This window comes from Telmatherina bonti, assembly GCF_933228915.1.
Source record: "Telmatherina bonti genome assembly, chromosome: 10".
Lineage (NCBI taxonomy): Eukaryota > Metazoa > Chordata > Actinopteri > Atheriniformes > Telmatherinidae > Telmatherina > Telmatherina bonti.
The window spans coordinates 31,611,028-31,638,962 of NC_136628.1; the positions used below are offsets into that span (position 1 = coordinate 31,611,028).

The 27,935-nt window shown below is 40.9% G+C and overlaps 2 protein-coding genes across 2 annotated transcripts in view; one reads left to right on the plus strand and one right to left on the minus strand.

Moving 5' to 3' along the window:
- dscama (Down syndrome cell adhesion molecule a) overlaps positions 1 to 19,445 on the plus strand; it is a gene marked incomplete at both ends in the record, with an annotated part of 89,717 nt that extends 70,272 nt beyond the window's left edge. The window contains 22 exons of the mRNA XM_079247746.1: positions 5,547 to 5,743; positions 6,328 to 6,424; positions 6,506 to 6,634; positions 6,880 to 7,047; positions 7,535 to 7,605; positions 8,934 to 9,177; positions 9,409 to 9,555; positions 11,366 to 11,521; positions 12,019 to 12,152; positions 12,452 to 12,605; positions 13,106 to 13,223; positions 13,331 to 13,494; positions 13,636 to 13,734; positions 13,816 to 14,004; positions 14,135 to 14,425; positions 14,548 to 14,724; positions 14,811 to 14,841; positions 14,920 to 15,035; positions 15,123 to 15,281; positions 15,922 to 16,119; positions 16,253 to 16,555; positions 19,066 to 19,445. Of these exons, the coding sequence (XP_079103872.1) occupies positions 5,547 to 5,743; positions 6,328 to 6,424; positions 6,506 to 6,634; positions 6,880 to 7,047; positions 7,535 to 7,605; positions 8,934 to 9,177; positions 9,409 to 9,555; positions 11,366 to 11,521; positions 12,019 to 12,152; positions 12,452 to 12,605; positions 13,106 to 13,223; positions 13,331 to 13,494; positions 13,636 to 13,734; positions 13,816 to 14,004; positions 14,135 to 14,425; positions 14,548 to 14,724; positions 14,811 to 14,841; positions 14,920 to 15,035; positions 15,123 to 15,281; positions 15,922 to 16,119; positions 16,253 to 16,555; positions 19,066 to 19,445 (3,722 nt within the window). The remainder of the gene's footprint in view (positions 1 to 5,546; positions 5,744 to 6,327; positions 6,425 to 6,505; positions 6,635 to 6,879; positions 7,048 to 7,534; positions 7,606 to 8,933; positions 9,178 to 9,408; positions 9,556 to 11,365; positions 11,522 to 12,018; positions 12,153 to 12,451; positions 12,606 to 13,105; positions 13,224 to 13,330; positions 13,495 to 13,635; positions 13,735 to 13,815; positions 14,005 to 14,134; positions 14,426 to 14,547; positions 14,725 to 14,810; positions 14,842 to 14,919; positions 15,036 to 15,122; positions 15,282 to 15,921; positions 16,120 to 16,252; positions 16,556 to 19,065) is intronic.
- A 4,073-nt stretch (positions 19,446 to 23,518) lies between these two features.
- Positions 23,519 to 27,784, minus strand: LOC306761118 (macrophage metalloelastase-like). Its single transcript, XM_079247213.1, has 10 exons — positions 27,602 to 27,784; positions 26,684 to 26,931; positions 26,409 to 26,557; positions 26,207 to 26,332; positions 24,836 to 24,997; positions 24,554 to 24,719; positions 24,311 to 24,441; positions 24,063 to 24,222; positions 23,874 to 23,977; positions 23,519 to 23,786 (listed from the first exon to the last, which is right to left on the minus strand). The coding sequence occupies exons 1-10, from the start codon at positions 27,707 to 27,709 to the stop codon at positions 23,686 to 23,688; spliced, it is 1,455 nt and encodes a 484-aa protein (XP_079103339.1). The 5' UTR covers positions 27,710 to 27,784; the 3' UTR covers positions 23,519 to 23,685.
- Positions 27,785 to 27,935: the final 151 nt, after the last annotated feature.

Below are 27,935 nucleotides of genomic sequence, written 5' to 3' on the forward strand. Positions count from 1 at the left end.
TTTTTAATAACAGTGTTATTACAGACAGATGATAGCTGGTAATCTGTTGGGAAAATACTCCCCCTGCAGGGTTCATTACAGTTTAGATGTAAAGCTGCTTGACCCATCACAAAACAGAAATGTTTGGGAATGAAAAGTAAAAACTTGATGAGAGGCTTGATGTTGTTGTTGCCAATAATATGACTTAAATAATACTGAAATAAATGCAATCCCTTCCCGTCACCTCTCACATCCAGTTGAACCTCTAACACGGTCTCTCTGCGTTCCTTCTTTGATCACAGATGAATGGTCTCACACTGAGGTAGCCGTTCACCTGTAATTATGTGTGATTATGACCCTATTTGGTTCATTTTGCCATCCACATCATTGATGCCACCGGTTAGAGACATTACGGATGTTTTCTCTTTGTATTGCTTTTAACTTCTGCATTGCGACATTCAGGGTGTGATTATGTAATCATCATCGTCCCGTGGAAATCAATGGCAGGTCCATTTTCTATTCCTGGCTACTAGAAATGGCCCCTTTTTTAAGAGTAGAATCTAGAGAGAAAGAGGAGAGGTGGGGAGAGACTGCCCGATGCTGGTTGGCATGGTAACCTGGCCAGGTGAAAAGGAGCCTGGGAGAAGAGAGGGAGAGATGGAGGAAGGGGGGAGTGGGTGGGGGTCTTTTGTATCAAGGGAGTAGCCTATCAGCAGCCAGTCTATCCCCGACAATCCCCTGCAGGCTCAAGTGTATCATCACTGCCCTCTGCGTTGCTGTGGAGGAACAGGGCTCCTCTCACCTCCACAGAAGACACTTTGTAGTGTGCAGTAAACACACACTATATGCTCTTTTTATTATTTAGTTTATGAAAAGCTTTAATGCCGTCTCTTTCTTTCCTCTTCCTCTAAAACACACCTCCTCCGTTTGCCCCCTAAAGGGAAGCAAAGAGCATGTCGGGTTATATTATGTCTGTGTATGTTTAGTCATCTATGCTTTGATTCATTGTGTATATACATTCACATATTGTACATTCAGTGTTTTTCAGAGAAGTGTATGAATGAAACTGGAAAATAAGTATCAAGGAGAAGATAAACCTCTTGTGTCAGCTGTAGGAGATCCAACATGAAAGCTTGTCTTTGGTGTGTGTTTCACCACGTGTTATGTTAAATCCTGAATCAGATCAGACCAGTTGCTGCAAGGAGAATCCCCTTTCCCTTCCTCTCACCTCTCTCTTCTCTCTCCTTTGTCTTTTTTTCACGTCTTCCTGGCCTTCTGTCACCATGATTCTGCTGGATATTAAAGAAACACATCACTGCAACAATTACAGGAGCCCAAAGTGCGCCTGAGGGCTGTCTCAGCTTGGCTGCAAGCACTCAAAGGCACACACTCTGGTACACTGCTAAATTTACATACACACAAATTGCATAGATTCTCCTGTTGTCACTCGTTCTGTAGTTATATAATAGATTCCACATGACTACACAGACACAATGTGAAAACGGTGCATCTTCCTCAGGTCACAAGCAGTCATGGAGACATTGTCCAACCTCATGAAACTCTTTGCAAGTTGTGAGTTACTTCAGGATGGGACAAAGCTAAAATAACAAACACAATGAAACTATCAAAACAAGAAAAGACATAACCTATACAAACAAAGTAAAAGCCTAAATCTAATCTAATAAGTTAACTCTGTCGTCAGTCAAAGTTTGTTTTAAAACAACCTTCCAACAATGCTGACGTTGCTCTAACATGCTTTACATCTTAAAAACAAATAAATACTTAACATGTTAAAGCAGTGAAAGTGGTTACAGTACAGAAACCAGTAACACAAACTATCAAAGAACTGAAAGTGAAAGTTTTTTTAAGGCAAGGTAAGTTTATTTGTATAGCACCTTTCATGGAGACAATTCAAAGTCCTTAAATAAACAGGTCTTTAGTTTGGCTTTTCATAGAGGCAGGTCAGTAAGGGAGCCTCGCCAACATGACGGGACTTATATCTTTGTGTTTACATGTGTTGGTTAGGAGGTGCATGGCAGATTTTTGTCCCAGCTGTAAATAGAGACAGTCTAAGAAAAACAGGAGGAAAAGGAATGAAAAGAAAACGGAAACATCCTTAAAAACTCCAGACCAATGCATCAAGCTGCATTTAGTAGCTCCTCTGCCATCAAATCAGATCTTTGAAGGTGATCAATCCTCCAGGATGAATCCTCTGCAAGCTGCTGGCGGATGAACCAATCCTGTATATAAACTCAGCAGAATCAGCCACTGCCATCATCTTAGGAAAATGTGCAATATGAAGCATAATTGTTGAATGTAACAGTGTGACTTATTCAAACTACTACCTCAGTGCTTGGTATTAACCTCATGTGTATCTCTCTGGGTACTCCAGCTGCCTCCAACCATCCAAAGACATGTATGTTACTTGGTTACTCTAAAATGTCCCTAGGAGAGAGTGTGAATGATTGTTTGTCCCTGTGATGGACTGGCAACCTGTCCAGGGTGTACGATGCCTCTTGACCAATGACTGCTGGGATGGACTCCAGCTTCCCACAACCCTGAACTGGACTAAGCAGTTAGGGAAATGGATGGACGGTGGATGTTGTGTTTATCCTTTCACTTCAAACCAGAACGTTGTGATGATGAAGGTTGATAGCTAAGCAGCGTTTTCCAACGTGTTCCTCGTGTTGCCATCACCATGACAGTAACATTTTGATATCTTGTGCAGTCATGGTATAGAACACACTTTATTGGATGTCAGCAGAGGTGTGGTCTGCACTGCAAAATGATTCTTTCCATTAAAATGAGTGAAGAAAATAAATTCATGGCACAACATGGCGGTAATTTCCTCAGTAAAGGCGATGCAGCTTATTGGCTCATGTCATTAGTTAATTTTGTGTGTTTTACTTAAACTTATAAATGCATCTGCCTGTTTTCTGTTCTGTCTCATGGCGTATTATTGTTGTAAAAAGTGGATTTTATTCATATCAATCAGTAAAATAATCTCTTTTTGCATGTGCACCAATCTAAACAAATGGTTTTAGTCCAGAAGTGCAGCTGAACTGTTGGCTCAAAAGATGGGCTGTGATACATTTATATGTCATATTCAATGGCCACAATATAGATATTTAGTCAATTTTCCATCTAAATTTCTAAAAAATAGAACTGTCTGATGTTTGCAGTACACACACACCCCCTAACATTTTCTCACCTAGCTCAGTGTGGTGTCAACATCTCCTTCTGCCACCTCTGAGCCGCATACACTGCAAAATTAAAGATGCTGCGCTCTAAAACGATAACGTTTACATAAAGCCCAAGCAGCTATTTTCTCTCCCCCACTTTCAAAAGTGTCTCAAAAAAATTCATGCAAAATAGATCAGCGTTCTTTTCCATCGACAAGCCCCAAATGGCTGCTGAGTGAATAAGAGATGAGGCTTAAATGTTTGCAACCTCTTGCCTGACACTTTTCATCACATCAGCAGAGTCAAGCTTTGTGTGTTTGGGTGTGTGTGTGAGACAGAAAATAAGACGGAGCATGCATGTTGATGTGCACGCTCCTCCTTGTGTTTGTGTTGTGTGAGAGCATCTGGGAGTAGAGGGTTGTTATACACGCTGCTGTGGGTGTAATGAGCCACGGATGTCGTTAGTGTGCGTTAAGTGTTGAGTCTTCAGAGAGTCGTTAGAGCATCACTGTACCATTTAGGACCCTCTGATTTGAGTGTTTGCAACAACACGATATTAAAGGGAGACCTCCATGTTTTGCATCACTGATATACTAATATAACAGAAATATAAGGTTCAGTTTGTAAGTGGAGTCTTGCAAATGAGGAATAAGAGATTTTGTTTAAACATGATAGATATCTTCTAATTAAGAGAGTTTGATGCCTTGTAAGATGATACATCAAGTGACTGAGAGAAACTCAAACAAACTCAAAGACCCACTACAGAACTTTTACCATTTACCCTTCACATACCCCCGCCCCCATCGACGGCTAATTCTGCATTCCTCTTATGTCCTACGTGACCTGTTCGCTCTCTCCTGCCAGCAAAAGATGATCTTACGATGATTCATGTTTTGTCTTTTTTAAACTTCTTTTTGTTTTGTTTTGTTTTTGCTGAATCAGCAACGTTGTGTCGAGATTCGTGGTTGAGATGTGGAACCAAATGCTGGGACGGGAGGCAGGATGCAAAACCAAGATGTTTTAATCCAAAAAACTTGACACATGAAAGCGAACACAATGGACTGGAAATGAAACCGAAAACAAGGCGTAACTACAGGGAAACCAAACAACACACAGGTGTAATGTAAACACTACTGAGTCCAGGTGAAGCCAAAGAACACGAACAAAGGCTAAACAAGAAACAAGACACAAGGGAACTAAACAAGGAAGACTACAAACTAAAACAGGAAACCAGAACTAAAGATACAAAACGCACATCATGACACGTTGCATGTTCAAAACAGCCGGTTCCATTTTATACGGTGAAATGAAACATCATGTCCCGATGTAAAAGTTATTTAATGTGCAGTTTCTCTGCCTCGGGATGCTTCTGGGCTGCAGCGGCTCCAGAGATACGTAGGATAGATGTCACTGTGTCATCGAACAAGTCCGGGACGTGGAGTCTTAAGGTCAAAAAGTTTTCTGATGTGTCTTTAAACAACAGTGAAATATAGTTCAACACACATAAAGCTCTATTAAAGTCAATATTAGATAAAAAAAAACAAAAAAAAAAAAACACACAATTGAAGTTAGTAAAACAAGAATTATGTGATTGTTCAACTTTTACGACAATTAACTTAATTTTATTGGTAGTAAGTCTGCTCTGTTGTGAATTTTTTTTTTTTTAATTCCCTTTTTTCATTTTGATTAAAAATTTTGTTTAACCCTTTATCAGGCAATTTACTATTTTTGATCACTTTGTTTTCTTTCATTTTCAGCATAAAACAAATTTTTAAAAAAGGTAACAGATTGGAGGTCTTGGTACATATCAGAAGGAACATTTTAGGTTAAATTTTTATAATTTCAAGGTATTTCTTCAAGTGCCCTGTAAAGGGTTAATAGAAATTGTAACGTTCCTTTTTAATGACTTTCAGCTATCAGCCAATCACATGCTCGCAACAGTAAAACGATGAGGCTAAAGATGCAGTAAATTCCCCATCAGGAATTCAGTTTAATTCATGGTCATAATAACCTGCGATGGGATGGCGACATGTCCACGGCGTACCCTGCTTCTCGCCCGATGATTGCTGTGACCCTTCATCAGACAAAGCGGTTAAGAAAATGACTGACTGTCATAATAATGCAGTTGTTTATAAACATCTGTTGTTTGAAGGTGGAGAGTTTTTATTTTCACAGATTTTCTTGAATATGTACTGAATATGTATGTTTAAAATGTTATTTTCCATGTTTTGTTCTGTCTGTCTGAGTATTTTGATCATCTGCACCGCATCTAGTCACCTTATGTACAAATATGCCATATAAATAATTTTGCTTCCTTGCTTCACTAATATCATCTGCGAATCTAAAAAAATATTGCTTTTTTTCCCCGTCTTATTTTCACTTCAGTCCCTGCCATGATCACATCCTACCCCAACACCACGCTGGCCACGCAGGGGGAAGAGAAGAAGATGAGCTGCACAGCACACGGGGAGAAACCCATCATGGTGCGATGGGAGAAGGAGGAACGCATTATCAACCCAGAGACGAGACGCTATGTGGTTTCTGTCAAGGAGGTGGGCGATGAAGTCATTTCCACGCTGCAGGTAGGAGGCCGTGCTCTCGTGCATACAGTTTAAAGCCATCTGTTTGACATAATGATATGAACGAGCTTCATGGTTTGAATCTGAGGATCCTTAAGATGGACTTTTACAAGGTCGGATGGTTCATACAGTCACCTTAGCTTGGATGAGAAAATCCCAAATGAGGCGTTCCAAGCTGATCGGAAGGATATTTGATATTAAAGATTTGTTGTTTTATTACAGCACAAACTTGAATTTAATGTTGTATATTTTTAATGTAAAACTGATGTGATGAACTCATAAAAAAATGTTTTGGAATATTTGTTGTTCTTATCTCCTCATGACTATTATAATGGGCAATTTTCATCCAAATTAAAGTAGTTGAATAGAAAAATATATAAGGAAACAGATATGCATTTATTTATTTTTAGAAATAACCAAATTTTTAGACCTTTGCGGTGGAAACCCCATGTTGACTTGTCAGAGAGCTTCCCTGTAATTTCAACCATTTTGTCACATCAGGACCACTAACAGGACTGTAGTGCTCAGTGAAATATGATCTACACCAGTTAATTACTGTCATTAACTCATCCCGCTGCATCCACCAGATCATGCCGACAGTTAGGGACGACTCCGGCTTCTTCTCCTGCCATGCTATCAACTCTTTTGGCGAGGACAGAGGAATCATACAGCTCACAGTGCAAGGTACAGCCACACAGCCGATGTTCTCAGTCCTCACACCAGCTGCACACAGTAGCTGTTCATGTTCTACTTTGTGCATTTTAGAGCCACCAGATCCTCCAGAGGTGGAGATCAGAGAGGTGAAGGACAGAACCATCGCACTGCGTTGGACTATGGGTTTTGATGGCAACAGTCCGATCACAGGGTTCGATATTGAGAGCAAAAATAAATCAGGTACAAGTCCATTAGATCCATAATAACATGGAGTGCTTCTAGGTAAGCACAATGAGAGACGGCATAACATGTGACTTCCTATGTGAACCAGTTGAGGGGAAAAATGCACTTTGAGACATTTATAATTCCTCCATTCACTTAGTGTCAGCTCTGATTTAAAGCAGCATGTCCTGATGCACTTAGCTTGATTTGACCTCTGCTTTGACTTCTGTAACCCCAATAAACCTTGGCCTTTCCTCGCCCAGCCTCCTGGGATACCGCTCAGAAGACCAAAGATGTCTCACCTCAGCTGAACCAAGCCACCATCATCGACCTGCACCCCTCCTCCACCTACAACATCCGCATGTTCGCCAAGAATCTCATTGGCAAGAGCGAAGCCAGCAATGAGCTGACCATCACCACTGATGAAGCAGGTGATGATGAGCAGATGCTCCTCCGTACATATCTGCTTCCTGCACACAACTAAATGATGCTGATATTGTTGTGCGGTTGCAAACAAACCTGATTTATTAAAACAAACAAGTCAAGAGGAGAATTTGGGGTGTGTATAGTGAACAAAGGGCTTCAGACAAAAAAGAGGGACTGAGCAGCCTGAAGACATCGGCCCGCTGGCTCTGTTGCATTATTGAACACATGCTGACCCTGTGCTAAAAGCAGAACTTTTCAATTAGCGGCCTCAGTAGTAAATGTCACACCACAGTCAATATTCTGAGCCTGAACCCCTTTTGCAAATTACCCCCCCCCATCCCCTTCATCTCGCCCCAATGTCAGCCCCCACAGAGCACTTCTCCTCACCCTCAGCAGTTACTCATAAAAACGACCATCACACTTGTCCACAGACTGACTCAGTCCGGCATCTGAGAGCTCTAAAAGACGTACGTTTTGATGATCTTTTCTCAGCTCCTGATGGACCACCTCAGGATGTGCAGCTAGAAGCCCTCTCCTCTCAGAGCATCCGAGTCACATGGAGGGTAAGTTAATTCCACTGTTTATATGTTGTGAGAGTGCAAAGTTGATCCAAACGGGTGAGGGTGGAAGTCTAGGATCCTCTTTCATGTGGACAAACTGCTTTGGTGTTTTTTTTTACATTTTACTTCATGAACATTGGGAAAGATATTGTTTCTAAGCAGCATGTTTATAAACTGTCTGCTTCTAAACACCTAAAAGTCTTGTAAGAACCGGGTTTGATTTGTCAGGCTTGCCATAGTAAGGGCAGTTTGCATTGTGTTATATGTGAAAGAGTATTTCTACAGTGTTTTTTAGTGATTTTGCGTCAGTAAAACCTCTAAATATTTCTTCAAACCCTGACAAATCTAATGAGAAGGATCTCATCTTCTGGAGCTGAAGAAAACTTTCAGTTTCTACTGAAAAATGCTACAAGAAAACAAAGCTAGCCTGAAGCAAAGGGAACTGCAGAAAGTTCTGAGTCGAACCTTTTGGTCCAACAACCTTTCAGTTAGGATCGAATAAGTGTTTCTAAACATGAGAAAAAAAAACAACAACAAAATGTGTCTTCATGAACTCTGTACCTTGAATCATAAATAGCAAAACATTGCATCTAATCAAACCAAAACTTTATTTATGCAACACTCTCTCATGCAAATAATAAACACAAATTATGAATGTATGACATTGCATATTTTCTCTTCCATGGATGTGGAGAACTAAATTGTTTTGGTTGCTCGGCTTTGTTCGCTTTTGGCATCACAGTTTGGGTGGATTGTGATGCTGTTACATTAACAAAGACCGTGCTGTCATGAAGCTCAGCTTTACTGAGGTCTGATTTAAAGGGAGGGGGTAAAGCCTGATGGAAGATGGATGTGAAGCACAGAGAAGCGACTAAAGGTCAGAGGGGAAGGGATGAGAGCTGAAGTAGGGACGATGACTGAAGCTGTGAAATATGATGGATGTCCACCTTTTAGTGAGACAGAACCAAGGGAGGAAGATTCACCTCCTTTATCTCCTGGTTCATGTCATGGAAATAAATATGGGGGGAATTGGGGTCTTTGAGAACTGAGACAATCAGGAAGAAGTGATGTTAGACGCATATATGTGTAACTACAACACATTAATAGTGTGCGGTGTCGTCTTTGTTTTCTGCTCCATACATGTCACCAGATTTCCTAACTTGGCTTTATCAGGACAGTCAGCCAAATCTGTCTGGTGATTCATTCATTCATCTCATCCTAACAGAAAATTGTTTCATTTAGTAGTTTGGTTTCTAATAAATAGATCAGAAAAGTGAGTAAAAAAAGGACATCATATAGTCTCCTTAAATAACAGATGATTCCTCCAACAGGCACCCAAGAAGCACCTCCAGAACGGGGCCATCAGGGGCTACCAGGTGGGCTACAGGGAGTACAGCTCAGGTGGAAACTACCAGTTCAGTGTGATCAGTGTGGAGACCACAGGGGACAATGCAGAAAACCTGGTGCTGGATAACCTGAAGAAGTTCACCCAGTATGGAGTTGTGGTGCAGGCCAGCAACAGCGCAGGAACGGGGCCGTCTTCCACAGAGGTGGCTGCTACCACGCTGGAGGACGGTAAGACAAAGCTGGGACATCAACCTCACTGTTGAAATACTTTACCTAAATATCTTACTGCATAAAGAATGATCAACATGGCAAATTACATGCATGATACACTCTGAATGAGTTTAATGTCATGTGTGAGGATCTGTCACAACCTAGTGGACATTCTGGGTACTGCCACATGCCGTCTGTCCTCATGTCTTCTGATGCTTGAGCGTTCTCATCCTGGTTCTCTTCCCTCAGTGCCCAGCCGCCCGCCAGAGAATGTCCAGGCCGTCGCCACGTCTCCAGAGGTGATCTCTCTGTCCTGGTTGACGCCTCCTAAGGACGCTCTGAACGGCAACCTGCTGGGCTTCAGAGTCATCTACTGGGCCAACCTACCAGATGGAGGTAAAACACACTTTTTTTTTTTTTTTTTTTTTTTTTTTAACAGATGATCTGCTCGCTGTTCTCAGACTATGCAGATTTTCAGTGTCAGAAAAAGGTTTTCTGGTAGCCAGCTGCATGGCCTTGTGGAAGTCAGACAGCATGGCATGGTACTGTCACATGCCCGGTTTGACTTGGTGGGATTGGTTGTGACAGTGTGATTACCTTTGCCCCCCGCGCTGTCACATCATGTCGGTTTGCCTTTATAACATGAATTCCCAGGACTTGACAGCCAGAGCTAGTTTGCATGGTAACAGTGAGCCAATGCTCAGAGTTTCATTTAAATGTTTTTTTCTATAAACAATTTGTCCAGTGCAAATGGTCAAAGTATAGCCTCATATTTAACATTTACTTGTTAATATATACTTTTAACATCCTAACTAGCTATGCCACACTAGTGTAGTATTATTTTCTAATCAACAAAGGCAGCCATCATTTCTATCTAACTGCAGTGGTGAAAACTGTGTCAGTATCTCAGTTTTGTTGAAATCAGCCCGTTTGGAGATTTTTTGCCATGTGCATTTAACATTCAACCAGAACGTTGCTGGTTCATCCCCCAAGTTCATCGGTTTACATCTTAAAGTTTCCATCTGCAAGATACTAAACTCAAGGTGTTTCTCACTTTTAAAAAGCTTTGTGTTAAACAGTCAACTCAACAAATTAATTGGTAAAAAAAATAGCAGTACCAGCCATGAACAAGACAATGCTGTCACATCTACAGTCTGAAAGCAGAAACTCTTCAACTGAATCATGAAGAGCAGCAACAAGTCGTCACAGTGTCTGCAAATGTTTGGCCTTTTTATTAGAAAAAACGTCTGAAACATGAGTTTCCCTCGGACAAAAGCTACAAATAAATGTATAAAGTAACACACACTAACAGTAAATGCCAATCATGAGGCTATATTATTATTATCTTCATTTTTTGCATTTGCACTGGGCAACATTTTTACAAATAACATTTAAATGCAGCTTTGAGCATTCGCCCACTGTTACTATGCAAGCTAACTCTGACTGTCGAGTCTTGGGCATCAATGTTAAGTCGCAGACATGAGAAATCTTGTACACCTGCGGTCCAGGTGATGGATGTCATTGTCTTTCTGCTCCACTGTTCACACAAAGAGGAAACACCGTTACACACGTCTGAGTCTGCAGTCTAGACTCAGGTTCAGACTGTAGAAAATAAACCAAGAATGCTGTACAAGAAGAAAAAATAACCACCACTGGGTTTTAATGCTTATCTAATATAAAATGCACGTCCCACATCGTGTCTTCTTAGTGGTAAAATTTGTGATTTTACCACATCAACAACATGTTGTCCTGCTGTAGATCTCTGAGGTGAGGTGAAAAGGAGCGGTAGCGGTCAGAGGACAACACTGGGACAAAAGCAAGCGAAGCACAATGAGACATCAGTCATTGGGATGCCAGCAGCTCAGGGAAGCTGGCTGCCTGTCAAGGCCTGCCACAACAGCAGACCTTGGATAAAGGATTGTTTAAACTTTGTGATTGAATATGAAATCATACCCAAGGCTGCGCTGCGACACCTCGGCCTGGTCTTCTGTGTGATATATTAGTGGCATCTTTAACCATTGACAGCCTGTGATATAACTGGATAATTCACAACAAAACACATGTAGTGAAGGGAGTTTTGGATACGAATCAATAGCTGTGATCTGTACTTCTGATTTCTAGTTTTTTGCAGGATTTGGTGGATGTTATGGAAGCTTCTACTGACTTTATCTGCTTCCTCTATCTCCTCTGCATTGCTGTATTTCAGAGCTTGGAGAAATCAGGAACGTGACAACCTCAAAGCCATCTCTGGAACTGGATGGGCTGGAGAAATACACCAACTACAGCATCCAGGTGTTGGCCTTTACCAGAGCAGGCGACGGTGTTCGCAGTGAACAGATTTACACCCGCACCAAGGAGGATGGTAGGAAGTAGGGCTGTGACCATATGCTTTAGTCCCGATTCGATTCAGATTTTTTATGTGCCAATTTGTTTAAAATTGCGATTTTTACAATTTTTCAATATTTCTGATTTTTGTAGAGTAAAAACAAAAAGAAAAAATTTATAAAACTTTTTTTTTGCTCTTCATTTTTCTTGATTTAATCAGGAAAAAACAACATAGTAGCCAGACCATCATTCTGCTGCTATAATGCCCAAGAAGACAATAAAAATGACAAAAAATTTTATAATGGATTTTTTTAAATATTTGAAAAAAATTAATTTTTTCGTACTAATTTTTTTTTAAATTGTGAAGAAAAAAAATCTCCATATTCGATTTTTAAAAAAAAAAAAAAAAAATCTATTTCCCACCCTAGTAAGTAGATTAAGGGAAAAAAAAACCTATGTTTTACTGACATGTTAAGATTCTTTGCTCTCTACGTTAAAGCTCCTTAAAGAAACTTGTCCATCTTGGGCTTTCAGTTCCTGGTCCTCCAGCTGGTGTGAAGGCGGCCGCTGCATCCAACTCCGTGGTGTTCGTATCCTGGCTTCCTCCTCTCAAAGTCAATGGAATCATCAGGAAATACACAGTTTTCTGCTCTAACCCACACCCTACGGTAAAACACACACCTTACAGACACTTTGATATCACAGACGTTCTTTTTGATATTTTTTAAATGGATAATCTAAAAGGAAATGATTATTGAACAGCATGTATTTTTCCACACTGGTTAAAATAAAGATGGAACGTCTTTATCGATACTATTGGACAATAAAACCAAGTCTAAAATCCTGCTCTGGTTTATTTTCTCTGTGTCACATGGTTGTGGCAGCCTATCAGAAGACACGATGATGCTGCTAGTGACAGTAACGTTGACCTGACTTATGATCGCTCTAAATGTTCCTTCCTCTCCAGGTGAGTAGTGAATTTGAAGCAGCACCAGACGTCTTCTTCTACCGCATCCCCAACCTGAGCAGAAACCGGCAGTACAGTATCTGGGTGGTGGCCGTCACTGCTGCAGGCCGTGGAAACGGCAGCGAGATCATCACAGTCAAACCCATGGCCGAAGGTAGGCGGAGCTTCTCTGCAGACTCCCTTTTCATGTGCAATAAGTTCCCAGTCTGACGTTAAACCTGCAGTTGGGCATCAAAGCTCAGTGGATGAACAGAGCCTTGTCCAGTATCTCCTCATAAGAAGACCAGTATCAGTGTATCAGCTGAACGCAAAGAACCCAGCTTTTGGCCCTGTCAACCCTCGCCATGTTTGCTAAGAGCTGATAAGCAGATTGCATGTCCTGATAGATCTCATGGTGCCTGGAGTCATGACCCACCGCTCCTATCAGGACATTTATGTCCTGCCGAAGGTCCAGGTGATGGATGTCCTCATCTCCCTGCTCCACTGCTCAGACAGAAAACCCCGTCACGGCCCTGACTCTGCAGCCTTGACTCAGGGTTAGACAGTAGAAAGTAAACCAAGCATGATGAAGAGCTTCTACCAACCACGCCATGCTGACATCCTTTCTAAAGCCTTATCTGTGTGGACTCATAAAGCACTGGTGTCATTTTCCAGCTCCGGCTCGGATCCTGACATTCAACAGGACAGTGACGACCCCCTGGATGAGGGACATCGTGCTGCCTTGTAAGGCTGTTGGTGATCCGTCTCCAACCATTAAGTGGTTGAAGGAGATGTGAGTAAAGTGCAAATAAATCACAAAGAGTTCCTCGTACATTCATGTATGTGAATGCTGCATTTCTTATAATCATAAGGTTGACTATGAACATATTTATGTTACAGCAATGGAACCCCTGCACCTGTTGTGATTGACAGCCGACGCAGTGTCCATGGAAACGGTAGCCTTGTTATCCGCACAGTGAAAGCAGAGGATTCTGGGAACTACACGTGTGTGGCCAGTAATAGCTTCGGGTCTGATAAGATCGTCCTCAATCTGCAGGTTCAAGGTATCGCCATGACAACACAACCAAGCCAACCCTCCCTAACACTGGACACAAAATCATCTTTTCATGCCTAAAATTACATTTTTGTGAAGTTAAATGTTGTTTTTGTGTCATTGAAGAGTTTTATCTCTTTCTTTGTGGCAGTTCCACCAGACCAGCCTCGCCTCACCGTCACCAAGACAACCACCACCTCCATCACCCTTTCTTGGATCCCAGGAGACAATGGAGGCAGCTCCATAAGAGGTCAGACCTCTTCATCTTCTTTATATGAACAAAGTTTAACCCCATGACTGCTAATCTCATGTCCACTGTCTCCGTCACCAGGCTACATCCTGCAGTACTCGGAGGATAACAGCGAGCAGTGGGGTAACTTTGCCATCAGTCCCAGCGAGCGTTCGTATCGGCTGGAAAACCTCAAGTGTGGCACCTGGTACAAGTTCACCCTCACTGCCCAGAATGCAGTGGGACCCGGACGCATCAGCGAGATCATTGAAGCAAAGACTCATGGGAAAGGTAGAAGCCACAGAGCACACAGATTCAAACAGGAACAGGACTGCATTGTTTGTTTGTAACACACTTAACCAAAAAGCTGAAACTATAAACTGTATTTATTTATCATTTATTCCACCTTTGTTAAAAACAGAACCTCAGTACTCAAAAGAACAGGAGCTCTTCACCAGCATCAACGCCACTCGGGTCAAGCTCAACCTGAACGGCTGGAATAACGGCGGATGCCCCATCACCTCCTTCACCCTGGAGTACCGCTCTGTAGATTCGCCCACTTGGACCACGGCGCAGCGCACCTCTCTCACCAAGAGCTACATCCTGTACGACCTGCAGGAGGCCACCTGGTATGAGCTGCAGATGAAGGTCTACAACAGCGCCGGCTACGCTGAGAAGAGACTCAAGTTTGCAACGCTCAGCTATGATGGCAGTGAGTTTAGATAATGCTGGGACACACGAAGCCACATCATGCTAATCAGTCGGATAGAATATCTTATCTGTTCTCCAGTCTTTAAATATCAATGATTTCATTGTCATTCAACCTCTGCACAGGTACCATCGCTCCTTTGGTGAAGGCTCCGAATGTGAGTGAGGACCACTCTGGTGGCGGCGAGGGTTTGAAGATGATGGTGACCATTTCCTGCGTGCTGGTGGGCATTGTTGTAATCTTCATCGGACTGCTGGTGCTGAGGAGGAGGAGGAGGGAACAACGGCTTAAGAGGCTGCGAGGTGAGACGAGGGCGGGCTCACAGTTCCTCACAGTTCATCCATTACCTTCATTCTCGCCTGTTAAAATGATGCTGGTTGTTTTCCAGATGCAAAGAGCTTGGCTGAGATGCTCATGAGGTAAGAGTTCAGCGTCCTCACTGAGATCACTTTGAGTGAAATTCATTTTGTTTAGACTCTGTTGTTTTTTCTTCTCAGTAAAAACACGCGTCCAGCAGAGCCAATAAACAAACAGCAACAGACCCTGCGCATGCACATCGACATCCCCAGAGCCCAGCTGCTCATCGAAGAGAGGGACACCATGGAGACCGTTGGTGAGCAGCCTGCTGACGCTCTGCTGAAGACGTTTTCTCACACAGAAACGGAGTTCGCTGAACTTGTGCCTGTTGTTTCCCCGTCAGACGACAGATCCACTGTGTTGCTGACGGACAACGACTTCGGAGAGACGCAGAAGCAGAAGTCGTCCACAGTCACACACACCGTCCATTACCAGTCACTCTCACAGGCCACAGGTCCACTGGTAGATGTATCTGATGCCAGACCAGGAACCAGTAAGTCCAGTACGGACTCTTTTTCATTTTTTTCCCAACCTCATACGAACACCTGTAGTGGTAGATTTACTGTCCCAGCAGTTTGTCCTCCTGCTTAATGTTCTCACCCTACAAATACAAAGATGTCAAATTTAACGTGTCCTAACGTGACACGTTTCTAAAACATCCTGGTTTCAGCAGCATGTTTTAGTCGTCGTGATTCTGCTGTTATGTAACCGGAGAAATGACTTTCTATCAATACCTTTGAGAAGTTTTGCACTTTATTTAATTATTTAATTTAAATTTATTTAATATTTTTTGTTTGTTTTTTCTGTTGTTTGTTTGTTTTAGTTAAAGATAATCATAATATTTGCCATTTATAATTACAAAAGAAAAGAAGGATGCTGAAAATAAATATGCAGCTGAGAAAGAAAGTACATATTTGTCTACTGTTGTCTTACCGTTTACAGGTATTAGTACTGTGTGTACTGTGTGTACATTGGCATCTATGAAGTAGTTTTTATTTATGTTGGTCTTCAGAGCTAAGAAATAAGATAAACTTATAATATTTACATGCAAATATTGTAAATAATTTCTTATCTACAGTCTATAAATAATAATAATGATAATAATAATAATTTAAACTGTTTGTTCTCCTGCTTATCTTTAGACCCCACTGCCCGCCGAACAGCCAAAGCCGGCCCGGCGGCTCGCAACCGCTACGCCAGCCAGTGGACCCTGAACCGCCCCCACCCCCCTGTCTCCTCCCACACTCTCAGCACTGACTGGAGGCTGCCCACGCCCAGGGTCGCAGGTTCTGTTGACAAGGAGAGTGACAGCTACAGCGTCAGCCCATCTCAGGACACAGGTAAGAGCACGCAGCAGAGTGTAACTCCACGTCTCTAACAACGCGTCACCTTTGCATTAACTGAGTTACATCCCACTTGTTCTGCTACTAACTCTTGGCACTAATCCTTCCACTAACTCCACACCATGTCCAGACCGGGCACGGAGCAGTATGGTGTCAACAGAGAGCGCCTCCTCCACCTACGAAGAGCTGGCCAGGGCTTACGAGCACGCCAAGATGGAGGAACAGCTCCGCCACGCCAAATTCACCATCACCGAATGCTTCATCTCTGACACTTCCTCAGAGCAGATGACGGCAGGCACCAACGACTACACCGACAGCCTGACTTCCAGCACACCGTCTGAATCAGGCATCTGCCGCTTCACTGCTTCCCCACCCAAGCCTCAGGACGTCAGCCGGGTCATGAACATGGCCGTGCCCAAAGCCCACAGACCGGGTGAGGCCAGGCTGTCCGGTGGCCACAGCTCCGTCACACGAAACTTTGCTTCAATCTGGCTCCTTTATTTCTCTGCTCTGCAGATGATCACTAAACCTCAACTATAAATCTAACATTCTCATCCTGTAATGTCCCTAACATTAGATCCAAAAGCTGTTAGCAAACTTACTCAACTCGATCATTTCTTTGCAAAGCAAATCCAGCAAGATATTAAAGAAAAATAGAAACAGTAAATGTTCTCTAAAGTACCTCTTAGAGCTCAGGAGAAGTGTGTGTGGCTGTGTTTTTCTACAGCAATCTTCCCTTTATTGGTTTTTCCCCACATTTCTTGTTATTTAGTTGTTGGGGGTATTTTTAAGCTGCAGTTTGGGTGAAACTACCAGCTAAAGACAATCTGCAGCTGTGAACACTGTAAAACACAGCAGCCAGTTCAGTCAATAGAAATCTGACTGTCTTGTCTTTAACAATATTTCCCCAGAAGGTAAATTACACAGTAAACACTAAAGGTTCTTTTTTTGGGTTTGTTTTTATTTTTTACTCTCTTTGACCATAATGGTGCAATTTTAATTTCTATATTCCCATTTCTAAATAAAAAAACAAAGAAACAAACCACTTTTTTTTTTTTTTTTCCCAGTATTTTACTTTTACAGACATGTACAGTGATTTCTTTCCTGTCCAACTTTTTAAATCTACTATTTATTTATATGGATATTTTATAAAATATTTGGTCATTTTTATTAAATATTAGTAGCTAATCTATAAAATTTTGTTCATAATTTTTCTTTTCCAATGTGTTTATATATTAAATTATATATTTATTTATTCTTTAGTGAGTGGCCACGTATAGATTAATAATGTCCTCTGAGGTGGCTAATATGGATATATGCCCCCCCCGTATGGATACGATGTATGACAGGATTTTTTTTATTTAAGGAATCTAAATTTGAAGAAATAATGAACTGATTTTTACAACTAGAATTTTTTCTAATGTAACAAGTAAAGCTAAATTTGTAAAATCAATCAATATTTTTATCAGCAGTTTTGACTGAAGGCAGTCCTGTATTGTATGATTTTAATACGGTGACTGACAGAGCTCTTCATATACAAAAACACAATGTGTGTATGAAAAGAAATGCTAACAGGAAAATCTGTAAGTGCAGAGAAGTGCTGCAAATATAGAAAATATAATGCAAATTTATGAAAGTGCTGCAAATACAGAAATTTAATGCAAAGTTATAAAAGTGTTGCAAATATAGAAAATATGCAAATTTATAAAAGTGCTGCAAATGCAGAAATGTGCTGCAAAAACAAAAACAACTGCAAACAACGTAAGTTCTCCTACATTTTAAAAACTTCTACTAAGTCTACATCAATCATTTAAATCACCTGATCTTTTTTGTTTAAATTTAGGCTAAATGTAAGAAGAAAAAAAAAACTTACCTTTATGTCTTAAATTTTCCACCAGTAGCCCTGTTCCTCTCTCCGTTGTCTATTGTTTGAAAACTCACTGCTCCCCCTATATGAGCTCGGCCCCTTGTAGTGTCAGAGGACCAGAGCACTTCCGTTGTCTAAGTGAATATGCAGTGTTGTCATCTTGCAATTGTTTACATTTATGCAGCACTTCTCTGTATTTGCATCACATTTCTGCATTTGGAGCAACGTTCTGTCCCTGTAACTTTTCCCGCCACCGTGTTTCGTTTATAATCTCACCTGTTGGCCACCCTGTTGCACAAACACTTCTGCTCCAAGTTTTTTCAAGATGATTGAATTCAACATTTTCATCTCATCTGGAGGTTTTATGGCTTTTACAACCTCATCATAAGAAATAAACAGTTTAAACAGACGAATATCCCTACACAGGCAGCTGGTGAGCTGATGCTGCATCATGATCATGAATACAGTAGTGTTGATGTAAAACATCATATAGAAGCACATGTCATGCTGCATTTGCACTCTGGCATCTGAATTGAAAGGTTGGTTTATACTAAATCAGTTTACACAATAAAACCACATGAAATTCTCATTTTTGGGATTAATTTTCCAACTCATAAACCTCATAAAACTGAAATCTCACAGTAACTTTTTACCTCTATGGTTCTTTACAACATGGGTGTCTGAGTTCAGTCCTCGAGATTTACTATCCTGCCAACCCTTCTCTAACACGCCTGAATCAAATAGCTGAATTCCCTCCAGATCTGCAGAGACCTGGTAACAAGACAATTACCTGATTCAGGTCTGTTGGACAAGGGTTGCATCTAAAAGCTGCAGGATGGTACATTCTGAGGACCAAACTCAGGCACCTCTACTTCACAATATGAGCTGATTTCATCCGAGATCAACATTTTCATCCTAAGAAGGAAACTTCAGCCAGGTGAAAAGCCAGATTTTAAAGATAACAAATAAACTGAGATTAGTTTTAGCCATATTTCCAGAGCAGCGTCCAGGCGTTTTTGGCCAGACGTACCTGTTCATGTTTCCTAACTAACTGCTGTGTGTGCTTCTTCCTGCAGGAGGCGAGCTGGTTCACCTTCCTCCATACCTGCGCATGGACTTCCTGTTAAACCGAGGCATGTCCTGCTCGGGCTCATCCAGGGCGACAGCTAGTGGGGAGAGAGCAGCCATGGGCCAGGCTTGCCTTGAGCCCCAGAAAAGTCGCTCACTAAAGCGGCCCTCTCGCATGGCGCCGCCGACGCCCACAGAGGCCCCTCAGGCCAGCAGGGACCCAGTGGCCCAGTGGCAGCCTGGCTCTGCAGCCACGCTCCCCCACAGAGAGGGCTCAGAGTTGGCCCAAGCAGCCAAGCTCAGCACCTCCCAGGAGTCCCTGCTGGACTCGAGAGGACATCTCAAACAGAGCAGCAACCCCTACGCAAAGTCCTACACACTGGTATAACAGCAGGGGCACCTAGGGCGGGACATGAACTCACTCTAACACTGGACTTAACACTCAAGTGCAGTAAACTGACTTTCACCACGCAGTTCTGTATATATGTGCCCTCCCGTCAAGGATGGGGTCACTTTTACTAATCTCCTTTTATTTATTTTAGAGTTTTCTTTTACCTCTTATTTGTATTTTATTTGTTTCACTTGAGAAAAAAAAAAAAATCACTCATCAGAGACAACTCCAGCTGGAGCTTTGCCAAACTAATTGAGTAACAAGGGAGCATTATTTATTCTTACTTCTTTATAATTAATCAAGTGATTATTAATTGTTAGTTGTCAGCTATTAATGATCATTAATTATTGAGTACCAAATGATCTGTTATCACCAAGGCTACGATGTTTTCATAAGAACCCGGACATCTTTTTTATGTTTTGGTTTCCTGCAGAGGAAGATGACGATTTGGAGTCATTTTTTCCTATGGAATATCCTTCAGAAACACTGAATGAAACCTCGGGAGAATCTTGGAACGAAAGCAATTGACAACAGTCCAAACTTTTCAGCTGCTCTCAAATTGTTACTTTTTTTGAAGAAAAATGATAATTAAAAAAAAAAAAAAAAAAAAAAAAAAATCTATCTCCTATGGATGCATGGGGACTGACCAATTTAAAAGACAATGAGGATTACGATCACGGCTGGAGAGTCCAGTCGAGCATTTTGTCACACTATGAAATGATCCAATGTGAAGATTTATTATTCTTATTACTATAAATATATATATAAAAAGAGAAATCACTTTTATTTGTGGATATTACAGGGAAGAATTGATTTGGTTAATAAAGTCCTTAGTCATGTTTGCACATATCTCGTTTTAATTAGGAAATGGAGTCTCTGTTGATCTTTCTCTGTGTCCCATTCTTGATGGTGCAATATGAAAAAAAAAAAAAGATATGAAAAGTATATGAGAACTATTGATCTATTCTGTACTGTAATGATGAAAAATAGCTATGTTGTGAGTATACTTACAGGGCCGGACACACTCCAGCTTGTGTATTCAGGTGTAGTTTACCACTGCTTGTTTGCCAGGATGGTAAATGATGTTAGCTAGAACAGGGAGGGTTTAGAGAACTAATGGTTTGCACTTCACGACAGCCCGACTCGAGTGTGTCCACATAGATCCCCCCCCCCCTACCCACTCTCAGTGCACTAGGTAGTCTTCAGGGCTCTCACTCTCCTCATTAGATTTACTGTTGCTGCATTGCAGTGATCCTCATCGACAGGGAAAAAAAGAGAAAGAAAACATTTAAAAAGTGAGACAATCCAGCAGAGTCCCCCCCCCCCCCCCCCCCCCCCATTCAAACCAAATCTACACTGTCTATGGGAAATATTTGAAAAGAAAAAAAGAAATGTGGATATACATAAGAAGTGTTTATTTGTTCTGTCTGCCCTGGCCCATTTCTGTTCTTTGTTTCTTTCAGCTTAAAGGGAGAAGAGTTTGATTCAGAACGCTGTGAGGTCATACTGTCCGTTTCTACGATTAGTTTCTATGATTAACTGTCTTCATTCTGATTATACATTTTAACAAAACAATGTCACTTTTTATTTTTAACATGAGTGTTCACCATGGTGGCACTGGAATAAAGAGAAACTAACACAAAGGTTCAAATTTGATTAATAAAATGGCTGTTCCCCAAAGTGTCCCGCGCTTGACTGAAGGGGGAGTGGAGGTGGAGGTGGAGCAGGTGGAGGCTCCGCTGTCTGGATGGGGGGCTCCTGATTGGTGAATCTCAGCAGGAGACACAGAATCCTGGTTTTCATCGTGACAAAGAAGAGACGTCTCTGTAGCTGCATGGATTACACGTCATTGTTCTCCAGGCCTGCAGGTGGCAGCGTTGTGCTGCTCAATGATGCAGGCGGGTGTTGCCACTTTCAGCCTTTTTCATGTAATACAGCAAATATTAAATTAATTCAAATGGAAAAGATTAAAAAAAAACCAAAAAAAAAACAAAACAGTAAAAAGTTACCATAACAAGATTTTCTGAAGTCTTCGCAACACTTCTTCCATTTCCTGTCAGCTCCATAAACCCAGTCCTCTACTTTACGTCCATTTCTTTGTATTTAGTTGACACTCTTAGTTAACATTAATAACTGTTGTTTAAAACACAGTCAAATATTTCCGATGTTTGCTTATATAAACATCATTAGTCATGTACAGATAGTTTGTTATTTCAGCTTTAAAAAATAAAACAAACAAAAAAAAATACGGTAAATATATTTTCTGGTTATGATGTAAAACATTTAAATTCCAGCAGAACGTGATTAGTTTATTTATTTGTTCATTTTGAATTAACACCATATTGGCGGGGGTCGCGCCCAGGCCCAGGCTTACAGTAAGCATAACGCCTCACTGACTGGGAGGACTGTCCTCTTTTGATTGACAGCTCTTTAGGTCTAACTGGGTGATCTGGTCTTTTCCCAGCCAGAAATACCCACCCATTGTCAGCTCTTGTTAATTTATGATGAGCTTTGGTGGTGATTAAAGCACAAAAAGAGCAAAGAGGATCTGAGACTGAAGTTGAGTTAAGATAATGATTTTGTTTTCAGATAAAAGGCCCAAAATTAAAAAAGATAATTTTTGTTTTTGTGAGTTTCTGAGCTGGCAGTGGCTTCAGATACCCACATGTATGCTTTCAAGAGTTTTAAATAGTTTTACATAATGCATTCACATCATATAGCCCATATATGTATTATATATTTCTTCTTCCTAAATCCCTCTCAACTCAGAATATGTAAACGTCTTAAATGACTAAATGCTTAATCATAATCTGAGGTCTAAAAAAAAAAAAAACTGAACTGCAGATCAAGAACAGTGTGATTTTACACCAAAAGAGCTTAAAAATATCATCTAACACACTTACAGACAAATAGTCTGACTGCAAGAACAGTAAACTAAAAAAAAAAAAAAAGTACTTTAAAAAATAAATAAACTGCCAAAGTGTGTTGCAGTTATTAATATTTAACTGTATCTTCTGGGTTTACAATCATCTCAATCATTTCCTAGAAGATGTAAAATCAATTTTGAGTTTCAGTCTCAAACCTTTATTGAGTCCTGTACTAATGGTTAAGATGTGGAAACATCAGTATGTCTGTTACCAGTGTAGGATCAGTGAAGATGGCACGAAGCATGGATGAAAAAAGATTCAGGCTCACCTAAAAAAACAAACAGAAGATTCCTCAGTTTTGGAATGATGCTGCTGTTGTTTTAACAAATATTAGTATGAAGGTCTGCAAAGGTCACCTCTGAAAAAGTGAAGCAGAACTAAATGAGAGGTTTTCTGAGACAGCTCAGACAAGGTCCAAACGCCATTTTTACAAAGGATGTTTGGATTTTAAAGGTTTATCAGACATGTTCCTCTGAAAAATGCCACTCTAGTGTCTACTTTCTGTTTCTTCCTTCATCTGGACCGGATTCCTTTCAGCTTCATTCAACATATTTTCACTTCTTTACAGAAGGCGGGTTTTCCAGGGCTGTAGACCCGGATGTTTTCATTCCAGACCCGGTAGCCAAAACCAGTGTAAGTTCCTGTACATAGATGCTCTTAAACTAAGCTGGCTCCCAATCCGCCAATCCCGCTCCGTGGCTCCACTCCGGTTTTCCTCCTCAGCCGCAGCTCACACACAGTCAAAGCAACACTACAACACAGAGCTGGCTGGGTTTGCTGTGGGATGGAGGCAAATCCAGACGTCCAGGACACACGGTGTTGTTTACACACACGCACACACAGACACACACACACACACAGTGTTTTCATAATGTAGACCACTTCCTCATATACGACTTGCAACAAAACTGTGACCCGTAATGACCCCTCCTTACAATTAGTGTTTAAACTGCAGATAAAAAAGGTATAAATAAGAATAGAATAGCCAGTAAATACATTTTCGCCTCTATAAACAATTATTGAATAACCTGAAATCTTGGGCTCTGCAACGAATGCTGTTTTAATCAAAGTACGTCATAGACAGTCTAATTAATCATCATGAAACTATGTCAAAATATAAAAGAAATGGTTTATTTCCACAAAAGAGAGAAGAGAAACTGCTTTTAACAAGCATATGTTGTTTGTTCTAATACACTTTTCTGGACATCTTTTGACTTCCATTAAGATAATATTGAGAGCATGATACATTACGTTGTCAGCGTGCACACAGTGGTGTATATGTATGTGCACACAATCCCATCGTTGTTTCTTTAACAATCCAGCCATGCATAGTTGAAAAAAGAGCGAAATGCTCTCCTTCTGTAGTAGTCATATTCCGTCTGCTTGGATCGCGATGAAAAGTACAGATAACCTAAAATGGACATAAATACCATTGATTTCCTCTCAAACAACAACATATATAAACAGCAGAGAGATTATTCTTGAACTGAGAGCTGACCTCTGTTCTCAAAAGCTGCATCCACCTGATTACCAATCCCAGGGAACTCTCTGTAGATGAATTTTGGGTATCCAACATCCATTCTGCCCCTCCTTTCACTGTAGCTGTGTAGACGGCGTTAAGAAAAATGTTTAATGGAAAATATCAAATCATGTGAGCACATTTATTGAGTTTGCCAGGAATACACACCTCCAGTATTTGTTGTTCACAAAGAGCAGAGTTCTGCCTGTAAACGACTCATGAACGGCAGCATCTACCTTGGTGACCGATGCAGGGAAGCCAAAGTCACTGAGAGGTTTGGGATATCCAGGCAGGATAGTGTTTCCTCTGAGCTTCCAATAATGATTCCCTGTTACAAAAACAAAAATATGGATTTATGTTTCCTGAATGTACTGTTTTTAGTCCTCCCCCCAACAAGACAACTGCTCATTTTTTACCTTCAAAGAAAGTGACAGTGTTGTGTTTCTTATACTCATAAGCCGCATCGACTTTTCTGATTCCAGGCCAAACAGACTGAATTTTCTGCATACTGATGCCATCCCAGGAGCTGCTTCTCCTCCAGAAGTATCTGATGACGAAAGACCAAAAGTCCAAGTTGTCATGCAGCAGAAAATATTCACAACTCAATCATATGAGGTAATATATTTTTTACTAAAATGAAACCATTAAATAAGATTTACCCATCTTTAAAGAAGTAAAGTCTTCTTCTTATTGAGGTCATTGCATCAAACACTAAGTTCCTGCTGCACCTCTCTGGAACAGGTTCGGAGGTGGGTTCAGGGTTTGGTCGGGGGAGTTTGGTGGGCTGTGGATTCGGGTTAGGTTGATCTGATGTTGATCTGACTCCTTTGAGAGACAAATAGAGAAATTTCAAGAGGGAATTTATCACCACTTTGACCATTTTCGGTCTTTTCCTCTCATGTAATGTTGCAGTTTAGTTGGTTTAGTAGTTGAGGTCTCACCATACAGGGCTTGGATTCCCTCTCTGTCATCGTCTGGTAGCTTATACCCCTCTGTGTTCACATACGTGTAGGTGGGATGCATTAGGGCTGTCTGGACCTGGGAGTGAGCCAATCCCAGTGCATGTCCAAGCTCATGGGCTGCTACTAGGAATAGGTTGGATCCTGCATGGACATACGGATAAAGTTAATGTGGAGGCTTTGATGGTGTTTTTTTCTGTTTAATTCTCTGTTTGATTTAAGTCAGAAATGATCTCATATGGAGACAAAGTTTGAGCAGCAAAGTGATACTCTGAAACTGACTGGTTATGTAAATATTTCCATGGTTACAACCAGTACTTTGATTATCATGAGTGAATTTAGCTTTGGGGCCATCGTGTCCCTGGCTGTTTTGCTTCCAGATACACACATCTGGAATATTTCTCATGCAGGCCAAAATGACGTAACAGAATGAAGACAACAGGAGTTCTTGTGATCATGACAGCAACTGCATGTGAACTGTAAAAATAGCATTTAGGTGTATTTTAACCCTGATTATGATAGTTTTCTGACTCTATCGAAGCCGCTTTGGTTTCAAACCCTGACCAACAGGAAGTGACAGATCGTGTTGACATAGCAACCACGCACAAGAGTGAAATTGCCTCGTCAAAAGAATGTATTTTAGTTATTTGCATTTTCTAACCCTAAACATTCTTTTGTAATTTCTATCTTGAAAAAAGTAATGTTATATCTGATACCAAACCAGGATGTAACAAAATGTTTTAGTGCACCAAAGTCTTTTTGTATTGTTAACTAAATATAAATCAGAAATTACTGGTCTTGAAAATGGGGATGATCACACTAAAAGCACTGGATGTAGACCTGCAATACAAATCTTGATCTCTAATTATGTGGATTTTGTGGCTAATTAAAGAAAACACTGGAGTAAGATATAAAATTACTCATTTAATAACTCCCACATCCTGCTTGGATAGGCGATTCTTCACCATTATATGGTGTTTAAGAGTACAAACAAATTTTCTGTTTGCTGTTTCAGTTGGATGACTGGTCATATTACATATAGGGAGAATAATTTGATAAATAAAATGGAATTCTTGTGGAATTAAAGAGTGTTTTGGAACCAGACCCCGGTGGTCATTAGTGGTACTGCATGGAATTTCACTGGCCACCTTTTACAGGTGGCCAGTGAAATTATTACCACATCCATTAAGTTGACAAGATTTTCTTCTATATCACTGTTGCTATTATACATTCAGTTTGCAAACCAACACTGTTGCCAGTTTCCATTATGTTTCCATCATACAAAAACTCATCAGATTTCATCATAACATGATTAAACACTTGCTCTCAGTTCAGACATCTTTCAGTTCACACCTGCTGAGGTAAGGGTCCAGTTTTCATCTTCATCAAAGTGGGTGTCCCCGCCATGGCCTTCTCCAGGGGAAAATGCATGCGCCAAGACGCCATTCACCCCATCGAATGGAGAAAAGTCTCCATGGTCTGATTTTGAAAAGAGAACTTAATTTATCACTAATTCAAACATGTACTCAGATGACTAACTACAGAGCAGCATCACCTCCAGCTTTAAACATTATTTTGATGTCAGCTGTGTCGCTGTCAGACTTTCTGAAATCCAGAGGGATGACATCGCTGTAGAGTTTGAAAGCTTTTGCTATGGTTTCATCAACAAGACTTTGACTCAGATCTTGTGTGTAGTCTGTTATCCTGCAGCAGAGCGAGAGTAAAAACACTTCATTGATATTTCCACAGATTTATTGTGTGTCATGTTTAGATTTGCTGCATGCAAAGAGCTGTTCTATGAAAAAATGTTAAAGATTTTCTGTCAGGTACCTGTATGTGACCACAGCTTTGTCCCACTTAGGTCGGCCATCGAAGTAGCCATATCTGGCGATATCTGTGAAACCACACCGAGGGCGACCCATGACCTCCAGTGTGTTGGAGTCCAATTTGCCTGTCACCTCAAGCCCAAAAAACTCCTGCATTTTTTTCAGAGTGTCTTCAAACGAGTCCAGAGAGCTACGCCAGACAGCGTTAGGAGCGCTGACGCCCACCTCAGAGAAAAACTGCGACAAGTAGGTCTGGACAAAGAAAAAAAAAGGATTTAACTGATGAGTTTACTTAGTCTTTTTCTTTCTAATAATGTCTGTTCCACACAGGATTTCATTAAGAGTGTGTTTTTTTTTCCATCAGTCTTTATCCTCAGTAATTTATCACCTTCAGTAAATTCCCTGTGAACAGCAGTGGTCCCCACCCTATTTTCCTTAAGGACCCCCTTTCTACACAAACTAAGTCTTTTAATGCAGCAGAGGGAACACAATCAGTAAATCACAGAGCACACTGTGAGCATTTAAGACAAAAAAGACCTTGATGCCTTTTCTGTGTTAATGCATTGCAGATCTGTGTTCTGTATCACCTGTTTACAGGGCAACATCTCTGTCAATGATCCATTTGCAAATCCACAGTAATCATTTAAAAGCTTCTGCTTTGTAAAGTAAAACCAGTTTCCTTGCTGTAATGTTCCATAAAGGCAGGTCAACCTGCACACTTTCGACAAGCTTCGTGTCGTACGATAAAAAAGATTCATAGATTTATTTGCAAAACTAACAACAAAGGCTCGTTGATGTCTTTGTATGACTGCAAATAAAACATTATATTCTCTCTGTGTTACAAAAGAAGATATATTGTGATATTCAGATGATTATAATAAATCAAATGAAGTGAGTCCAAAATGCTGGCCATCATGTTTACCTGGGCTTTTGAAAGCTCCTCTTGGTTGGGTGCAGTGGTGGGCACAGCTCCACAGAAAGTAATAACAACCACCATCATTACAGTTTTAGCAGCCAGTGCAGATCCCATTTTTTTGCTCTTTTGTCTTACTTTCTTTCAGGAAAAGAGAAATAACTCCATGTGCTTTGAGTATCAGCTGCTCCAGAACTGATGCAGAGGGAAAGTTGCATGATTGAGCAATAAAACATTCCTGCAAATGTTTGAACAAGCCCATTTTGGAAAACAGGAGGGAGATCACTGCAGGACATTGGGGATGGTGCCTTGGATCAAGGCATGCAGAGGAGAAAGGAGAAAA